At 52.4% G+C, this 9,279-nt stretch overlaps 5 protein-coding genes; 3 read left to right on the forward strand and 2 right to left on the reverse strand.

Annotated features, from left to right (window-relative positions):
* Positions 1–53: 53 nt before the first annotated feature.
* CHC_T00008157001 (hypothetical protein) lies at positions 54–1,778 on the forward strand. The gene has a single exon (XM_005712000.1). It carries the CDS (start codon positions 54–56, stop codon positions 1,776–1,778), a length of 1,725 nt encoding a protein of 574 aa, XP_005712057.1.
* A 1,132-nt stretch (positions 1,779–2,910) lies between these two features.
* Positions 2,911–4,887, forward strand: CHC_T00009056001 (phosphoribosylaminoimidazolecarboxamide formyltransferase (AICAR transformylase)-IMP cyclohydrolase (inosinicase) (IMP synthetase) (ATIC)). XM_005712001.1 is given in 2 exon segments: positions 2,911–4,542; positions 4,543–4,887. 1 exon segment carries the CDS (start codon positions 2,911–2,913, stop codon positions 4,540–4,542), a length of 1,632 nt encoding a protein of 543 aa, XP_005712058.1. The 3' UTR covers positions 4,543–4,887.
* A 424-nt stretch (positions 4,888–5,311) lies between these two features.
* On the forward strand, positions 5,312–7,003 carry CHC_T00008158001 (hypothetical protein). XM_005712002.1 is given in 2 exon segments: positions 5,312–6,760; positions 6,761–7,003. The coding sequence occupies 1 exon segment, from the start codon at positions 5,312–5,314 to the stop codon at positions 6,758–6,760; it is 1,449 nt and encodes a 482-aa protein (XP_005712059.1). The 3' UTR covers positions 6,761–7,003.
* A 10-nt stretch (positions 7,004–7,013) lies between these two features.
* On the reverse strand, positions 7,014–7,232 carry CHC_T00008159001 (hypothetical protein). Its single transcript, XM_005712003.1, has one exon. It carries the CDS (start codon positions 7,230–7,232, stop codon positions 7,014–7,016), a length of 219 nt encoding a protein of 72 aa, XP_005712060.1.
* Positions 7,233–9,010: 1,778 nt separating this feature from the next.
* CHC_T00008160001 (hypothetical protein) overlaps positions 9,011–9,279 on the reverse strand; it is a 1,897-nt gene continuing 1,628 nt past the window's right edge. The window contains 2 exon segments of the mRNA XM_005712004.1: positions 9,011–9,242; positions 9,243–9,279. The exon segment at positions 9,243–9,279 is cut by the window's right edge and continues 658 nt beyond it. Coding sequence (XP_005712061.1) covers positions 9,243–9,279 — 37 coding nt within the window. The 3' untranslated portion in view covers positions 9,011–9,242.

Raw genomic sequence — 9,279 nt, forward strand, 5'->3', positions numbered from 1 at the left:
CAAGGCCCCCGGAACCAGCCCCATGACCCACGGACCTTGCCTTCCGCCAGCGCATGGGCTACGCCCTCCTCACGGCGAAGAACTACAAGTCCGATCTCTCACCCCGGGTCAACGTAGTCTTCGGCGAGCTGCTTCTGCGGGACGGCCCGTACCGCAGCCCGCGCGAAGTCTCGCTGCACCTCATCGGCGTGTACGAGTGGGCCACGGGCGTCCTCGTGCTCATCGGCGACGTCCTCTTCGAGGACGTCCAGTCCGCCGTGCAGAAGTTGTACACCGCCTTCAACGACGCCCACACGCACGGCCCCGCACACTCGCTCACGGCCCAGAACATCACCCAGGAGGCCTTCATCCAGGCCCTCGCCCCGCGCTTCACGGAGCACCGCAAGCAGTTCGCCGGCTCCCGCCCGAATGCACAGCGCCACAAGGGCGTCGCTTCGCAGTGCCCCTTCATCGCCTCCTTCGCCATCGCCCGGGGCTCGTACTCCGACAGTCTCCCGCAGGAGAATGAGTATACCTCGCTCTCGACCGGGCCCGGTGCCGCCTCGCCCGGGCAAGGGGTGCCTGATCCGAGCGGCGCCTCGATTCTGGAAAGCGCGAGGGGGGATGTTGGAGCTGACATTGCGCCAGGGTTCTTGAGTAATGGGGTCGGCCCGCCGGCTGGCGCCGAGGAACACGTCAGCGAGCAGGATGAGATGGTTAGGATGCATGGGACGTTTGAGTCGGACGCGTGCAAGACCAAAATGACCATTGAGTTGTCGACTTTAGATACGGATAAGCTGTTTGGAAAGGCAATCAATTATACTTTGCTGGTGACTGTGGTCGCGTTTGCGCAGGTTATTGTGCTGATCAGGCAGATGGAGATGACTTCGACGCAGGCAGGAGCTAGAAGGGTCTCGCTAATGACTGTTGGGCTGCAGGCGGTCGCTGATTCGTATTTGTGCTTGGGGCATTTGACTATGGGGATCGCGGTACAGTCGTTGTTTAATGCGTTCGCTACGGCAGCCTTCTTCAAGTTTATATGCTTTTCCATCTTTCTCATGCGATGGATGCTCCTCATCTGGAAGGCGAGGCGGCCTAGCGGGTTTTCCGAAGGATGGGAGGCGATGCGCCGCGAGCTCTCTATGCTGTATTCGCGATTTTACGGGTCGCTGCTTCTTGGTATTTTCCTGTTGTATCAAATGCAGAATCACATCCGCCTCTTCGTTTTTGCGCTATACGCATTCTGGGTTCCGCAGATTATCCTCAACGTCGTCGAGGATCATCGCAGGCCCCTGTTGCCGATATACATCATCGCGACCTCGGTTACACGGCTGGCCATCCCGCTTTATTTCTGGGGCTGCCCGCAGAACTTCTTGCATATCCAACCCCAGCCGTCCTCTGTGATGGCGTTGGTTGCGTGGTTGGCAATTCAAGTGATAATCTTGCTTTCCCAGTACAAGTTTGGACCCCGGTGGTTTATTCCAAAAGCATTTTTACCGGAGAAGTATGACTATTATCGTCCACTTCCAATGGGGGATGAAGGTCTGGAAGATGACATTGAAGCACAGGAAGGTACCCGTGAAGAAGATGAAGAGGGGAGCGACAAGAGACCACTTGTTGGGGGCATGTCGAATGAACCGAAGCGAGAGTGTTGCATTTGTATGGAGAGCGTTGGAGTACATGCCAGGGATCGGATGGTGACGCCGTGCAACCATTTCTTCCACGCAATATGCTTAGAGCGATGGCTGGAGGTTCGTCTGGAATGTGCGCTCTGTAGAACAGCAGTGCCGCCTCCATGACAGACCGGACGGCATTAAATCAGCCCCCTTCTAGCTAGGTATTCAGAGGTCGCATTGCACGAGACTCGTGGATACGCTGGCGGATGATAGATGGTGACTGCGGGTTGCTCATGGCTGCGGTTGTGCGGTTTGTTTTCTACGACGCCAACTGGATCAAGTGATGCATTTGACGCCTGTAGGCTGTTTACTTTGTTTTGTTCATCTATTGATATCGAAAGAAAATATGTTTCCACGCCTTACGGACTAGTGGTTTTTGAACTTTTTGAACGGAGGGGCTTCCGCAATAACAGAAACAAAAAACTTTAGAAGTGAAAGGCGACGACAAGTGAATATGGCGGGTGGCGGTGGTGTATTTTTTAAGATGGGGCTTTCTCTAACGATCCATCAAATTTGCCCTCGTGGTGATGCCTTTCTTTGCATGCAACTCCGAAGGGTAGTGTTAACGAGTTTTCTCGCCTTCCCAGTCACTCTACGGGGTTTTAATACATGCCCCCACGGATTTGAACTTCCCTGGGCACCAGGGAAGTTATCCATAAATATGGATAAGGCCTCGGACGGTAGAAGTTTACATGCAATGGCTGCTCTTGGTAGTGTCCAGCAAGGAAGGTTATGATACTCAGATCCGGTCAGTATGATACTGTACCCTCCGTTACTGGCCCCGCCCTGAAAAATCTGGGAGATGCACAAGGCAAAACGACCAACTTTGCGCCAAACTTTGCGCCTAAAAGCCCACAATTCCCAGAGCCCGCTTCCACGTGTGCCCCGAGTTGATCTCCAATGAACTACCTGCCGTCACCGCCCTCGTCCCCAGGCCATTGTCACCCACCCTACAAGTAGCATAATACCCTTCCTCCCTCCAAACCCAATTCTTTAGTCTGCCGCCGGCCGAATTTCATCTTTTGGTCTCCCTCGACACGGCTTCTATTCCCAAGGGCTACTCACCAGGATGACCACGGCTTTTGCCGCCGCTGCTCCACTCGCCATTCGAAACCGGGCGAACCAAACCAGCCCCCTACGCTCCAACCGTCACCCCATAACACGACGACGCCACGGGCCACGCCCCACGTGTTGCGCCGCTTCGGATAAAACCGCCAAATCCGGCATCGACACGACCTCACCGTCCACATTCCCAATGGAGCCGCCGACGTCCGCCCCAGCGGCGGAACCGCAACCCGAGAGCCCGGGTCTCATCCCGATCCGCCGCGCTCTCATATCCGTGTCCGACAAGAACTGTCTCCTCGGCCTCGCCCGAGTCCTTGCGGAACGAGGCGTCGAGATACTGTCCACGGGCGGCACCTTTCGCGTCCTACAAGAGGCTGACATTCCCGTCAACGATGTGTCCCAGTACACAGGCTTTCCCGAGCTCATGGGCGGCCGTGTCAAAACACTCCACCCCAAGATCCATGGAGGCTTGCTCGCCGTTCGCGATGATCCAGACCACGCCGCGGCGATGGAGGAACACGATATCCTACCGATCGATCTCGTCGTCGTTAACTTGTATCCGTTTGAGGCCACTGTTGCTGCCGGGAAATCCTTTGAAGAATGCGTTGAGAACATTGACGTTGGCGGGCCGACCATGATACGTGGGGCATCGAAGAATTTCCGATACGTCACCGTTGTGACCGATGTGCAACAATACACGGATGTAATCGCTGAGCTCGACGAAAATGATGGCGCGACATCGCACAAATTGCGTCGCAAGCTGGCAGCCGCAGCTTTTGGAAAATTAGCGGCGTATGACGCGGCTGTCGCGAAACGCTTTTCTTCAGAGCTCCAACAAACGTTCCCGGACCACTACATGATATCAGCCAATCTGAAACAGAGCCTTCGGTACGGAGAAAATCCGCATCAGCTGGCTGCGTTTTATTCATTTAGTGGACAGAGTCCCGGGCTTGCATCCGCGGAACAAGTACAGGGCAAGGCCCTCAGTTTTAACAATATTTCGGACACTGACGCCGCGTTTGAACTTGTGTCCGAGTTCACGTGTGCCGAGCCCGTCTGCGCCATCATCAAGCATGCCAATCCATGTGGCGTTGCTTCTGGTGTCACCGCACAAGATGCGTACCTGCGTGCACTTGCTTGTGATCCGACGTCTGCTTTTGGCGGGATCGTCGCTCTCAATGTCACAGTAGATCTTCATGTGGCTGAGGAGATTGCTAAAGTTTTCACGGAAGTTGTCATCGCGCCGGATGCCACCGTTGAAGCTCTGGAAATCTTGTCAAAGAAAAAGAACCTACGTGTGATGTTGACGGGCACCATGCCTGATCCGGAGGGTACTGGTATGACCTTCAAATCAGTGTCCGGAGGAATGCTTCTTCAGACAAGAGATAATGGAACTAGGGATGAAGATGACGTAACTGTTGCTTCCAAAAAGGTTCCCACAGACGAAGAAATGAAGAACCTGCTATTTGCGTGGAAGGTTTGCAAGCACGTCAAGTCAAACGCTATCGTGTACGTTAGGAACATGGCCACAGTTGGGACAGGAGCAGGTCAGATGAGCCGAGTGGATGCATCTCGAATTGCAGCATGGAAAGCTGAAGAGGCCTCATCAAACGCTGAGGAGGAAGAAAGCAGGACGGTTGGAAGTGTTGTGGCATCAGATGCATTCTTCCCGTTTGCGGATGGACTACTCGCTGCAGCTGACGCCGGGGCCACTGCTGTGATACAGCCTGGTGGTTCCAAAAGAGATGCAGAAGTTATCGCAGCTGCAGACGAAAGAGGAATTGCAGTCGTGCTGACAGGGATGCGCCATTTCAAACACTAGTTCGAAAAGTCGTGAGATTTCGACAACGTGCACGAAGTTATTGCAACCAAACTGTATATCTACATTGCGGGTACAGGGAGCATCCAACTTGATTCTTAGAGAGATATTTTCGGATACTTTGACAAGCCATACAATTTACAAAGCGCATTGTTTTTCTCTTTCAGGGTATTCAGGGATTGGTTTGTACAGATCTACTGCATGTTCCCCATCCGGTCTCTTCAGGGCGGCGGAGAACCCAGGTAAAACATATTGGTATCGTTTCCTGCTTGGCAAAATCACTAGACAAAGTAATGTATGCAAAAGAAACTGATAAATCGTGTGTTGGTCGTTTTGAGGTCGGGGCTACCTGGGTTTGTTTTCGGTGCGTCTCCGTGAAATCGCACATCTCTTTTACTCTCTCCATGGGACGGCACTTTTTGCGTTCGGTCAGTCTCCTTGCACGCAGGATAGTGTGTGATCAATAGCGGCACTACTGTAGGCTAGGGATATATATGGTGCCAACCTCGAAAAAAGGGCTTCAGAATTAACTTGGCCGAGGTACCCAAGGGTAGTTCGTTGCCTTGCTGTGCGCTGGACATGTTTCACTGACATGTCCGCAACCCCGCATCACAACCTCTGGCCCCCACTGTATTTAAAGACCACCCAGCACCGCAGCTCTGACCTCTTTCCCCCACCTACCCCTCCAAATCTCGTCAACGGCGATTAAAAACCTTCCAACAAAACAGAAAAGCCTTGCCTTCGACTCGAGCACTCCCGTCGCCCCAAAGCCATGGACCAGTCCATCATTCTGAAAGTTACCTTTGAAGGAACCATCCGCCGTCTGCCCGTCACTCGGGACATTTCCTTCGCTGATTTTCATCAGCAGCTTGCCGAGCGTTTCTCCATCACTGTCCCGTTCGTCACTCAGTATGAAGATTTGGACAAAGACATCATTACCTTCGATTCCGACGCCGAGCTCAACGACTTGTTCTCTACTATCGAAGACACTTCCAAGCCCCTCCGCATCTCACTCCTCACTCTCGAAGAGGCCAAAGAGGCAGCAAAGGCACGCCGTTCTGCGTCCGCTACGGATGCTGGTAACTCGATTCCGCAGATGGACAACCTTATCTGCAAGGTTTCAGACCTTGTTTCCGCAATGGAGTCGAGTCTGAAAGGGACGGAGTCCGTAGATGAGGGATGTGACGCCACGCATGCCCGTGCTGCACCTGCCACTGCCGGTCTGCGAGGTATGGCAGATACTCCGATGACACCCTGCGCAAAGCCGTACCGCAAGGGCCTGTTTCATGGCCTTCGTCAGTACATATCTGCCTTTCCATCCGGGAAGAGCGGATTCAAGAAACACGCTACCTCCGTTTCTCCAGAAGTGAAGGTATCTTTCAAGAAACTCGTCCGTTACATTAAGAAAGAAGAGGATACCGGCGCTATCGTTTCGGCGCTCAAGGACAATCTGCCTACGTTCCGCAAGTGGCTTGTTTCTGATCTTGGTGATCAAGGTTTCCCAGAAGAAATAAGCATTCACGTCATTGTCACCGCGCTTCATGAGGATTTACTGCCTAAAGTAGGTGAGCATACTACTTCACGTATTACTAGCTTTGTCAGCACTGCTCTTGTGGATGAAGGCGTTGTCGCCATACTGCGCAAACTGCGTTCATTGGGGCCGATGCCATGGGAGAATGGTTTCACCTTCTCGCGTATTGGAAAGCAAGGGCCTCGCGGGTTTGATGTTCATCACAAAATTCAGTGCACCAGTTGCGGCATGAGACCGATTGTGGGCTCTCGTTTCAAGTGCACGAACCGCAAGAACTTCAATTTATGCACTAACTGCCATGGAAACGAACAAGTCGCGAAGGAAGGGATGAAATTCACTGAATGCAAATACGTCTGGGAGAACGTGTTGGTTGACGTCAGAGTTCCGCCAGCACCGTTGAAGATTGGAGACCGTGGGCCGCGAGTCAAGTTTCTTCACAAGGTGCTAACTGATGCGGGATACATGAACGAAAGCATGTACTTGAGGCAGATGGGGCTCTTTAGTACCAAAACTCAGGCCGCGGTGAAGCAGTTCCAGCAGGAGCAGGGCCTCGGATCATCTGCTGAGGATGGCAATTACGACGAAATTACGGCGAATTGCCTGGAAAACATGGTTGAAACTCGTGACATGAACATTGAGACATCCACTCAAGCCAGTGACCAGGTCGAACCGATCGCCGTTGGGGTCTAAGCAACATGGATATCCTACCCAGGCAAATGGACAATCTGTCGGACTGTGGATCATGTGACCCCACTTAAATAGCATACCCTTTTTCATTGTAGTCTCTGCGGCGCGGCCGGAAGGTGAAGGAATAGTGATAGTAACTCCTACCCTTATTGCTAATGCTACTGCCGCGACTGCTAGTGCTTCCGAATATCCTGTGAGGCACTTGAAGTAAAACGTAACAAAAAGATTCAAACTCTCTTTGCCGAATCTACGTATGTCAACGGTCTGAGGGCCGGCTTTCAACCTTGCCCAAATTCGCAGTGCTTTGCGATACTGACTCGTCAAATTCCTCTTGAGTTTCTGACATCGTCAGAGCGGCGAAGTTGCCTTTCAAGGAATAACTTGCAGTGCGAAAAGTGTATTTCAAGTTGCCTCTCCAGTTTCTATCATCTGCATAGCAAAAACTAAAGTCAGCATGAGGTTTCCGGCCTATCATGGCCCTCACTTAGTGTACGGGGGATTTAGTTTACCTATCAGATGTTGCGCAAAATACCCGAATACCTGTACATTGTATTCACAAACCTCTTCTTGGTCGTGAAAGGGTTAGGTTCACTGTCCAGGTATCTGGAAATGAATGTGGTTGAAAGGCTTCCGAAAGCCTCAGTGAGTTCCTTTCGCGATACTAAACACAGCGGAATAGTTGAATTTAGTTTTACGAAGGGTCATGTATGATGGAATCAACCATCCATGCCCTTTTCCCGTTGTCCCCACCTCCGAACGAGGCCCTTGACATGGTGAACGTGAAGATAGAATCCACCCTTCCCGGAGCTTCGAACACGCGGCGACTGATGTAGGTTTCTTCGTTAATCTTCAACGCCGAGAGGGTTCTAATACGTCTATGTCTGAGTAGAACATCGTACGGAGACGCCACAAGCACCCTTTTGAATCTTTCGAACTGCCCAAGGTCCATCTTCCTACCGAAGAAGCGATGTGTCAAGGCCCAAATGTCCACGTTTGCAAAAGCATACAAGGCATCGATTCCGTCGTCCTTTGTCGGACCAGACCACGAGTTGGCTTTCAGAGCCAAGAGTAACATATCAAGCGTCTCTTCAGCGGAAAACTGAGCGTACAAGGCGACTCTATCCTTCCACGCGAGCGACCAACTGTTGTCCGACTGCCCTGCCTCGGAATCCAAATGGTCGTAGCTTCGTGGGAGTGAACATCGCCATCCAAGTGAGGTGTGGCGTGGTGTGTTGCCGCATAGAAGCTTACGTTTCGGGATTGCACTTGAGGGAATGCGCGGCCGTGGGTATGGCGAATCCGCACTTGAAAATCTGGGGACGGCAGGTGCGGGACTTGCAAGCGACGCTGCGGGCGGCGGGCCAGAGAGTCGCGGCCTAGAGAGTGTGCTGCTTCGTGGCGGAGCGACTGATAACATGGGCACGAAAGCAGCCATGATGGTCTTGAAAATCTGGAGAGGAAAGCGGGCAACGCGCAAGTGTTGTCGCGGGTTGTTTTCGCGTCCTTTTCACAGAGTTTTTAGAAGGAAGTTGTCGTGACTTCACTTCTCGACGCCGCCGGTCAGAGAGCTCCCCTTTCAAGGCGTGAAAGGGGGAGGAGCGAAAGACGGCGCGGGGGAGAATGCACTGGAGAGGATGCAGTCTGCACGGTTTATGCGCCGCTGTGTATGTGTGAGAAGGACGGGGAAGACTCCACGCGTCTCGGACTTGTGCGCAGTGACGGGGGCGAATAGGGACTTGCTTGCATGAGAGGGACGAGGGCCAATAGATTTGCACAAAAAACGTAGCTCAAGATATTTCGACAGTGACGAATCGCCGTGAATATTCGGCGCTGTTGCCATTTCGACATGTGAGTTGTCGCCAGCCTACTCGGCCCTCTGCTTTGCTGGTTTCTAGTAAAACGATAGGATTAGTCAACAAGTCTACAGCTAGCAGGTAAGTCAACTAGCTAGCTAGTAGCCCCGTTAATTGCATGAAGAGGCGTTTCATTGCAATCATCTTGTGTCATCCTGTGTATAGCACTACAGTACAATACTGAACAGTGCACCGCTCTTCGCCCACTGTGGATCTCAAAAGCCGTTACGTCACATCAGTGATTTCTACGGTATCCTATACGGACTCAGGCCGGATGCGGGGCACTGGCAACGTCTCTCTCTCTCTCTCTCCCCCCCCCCCCACCCCCACCACATCAACAAAACCATCAATGCCACACGTTAAATTATGTTTATCTAACCTCATGACACTATCAAAGATGCACAAGCACGAAAAGAGAGATGTATTTGCTACCATGTTAGACGAACACACCATTGTCCACGCAGTATCTACGACACCCGAGAAACCCTAACAAACACCGAGAAGAAAGAGCGGCGTATGTGCAGATGCCACGAAACAGACTCTCCGCAAATCTCGAGAGCAAAACGCATCTGACAACGCACACACTCATCTCGCCATTGAAATCAATGTCCATACCAGCCCTGCTCACTTTTTCAACCACTCCCCCCTCGTCTATCATGTAAGAGATCA

The sequence above is a fragment of the Chondrus crispus genome, genomic scaffold, assembly GCF_000350225.1.
Source record: "Chondrus crispus Stackhouse genomic scaffold, scaffold_95, whole genome shotgun sequence".
In the NCBI taxonomy this organism is placed as follows: Eukaryota; Rhodophyta; class Florideophyceae; order Gigartinales; family Gigartinaceae; genus Chondrus; species Chondrus crispus.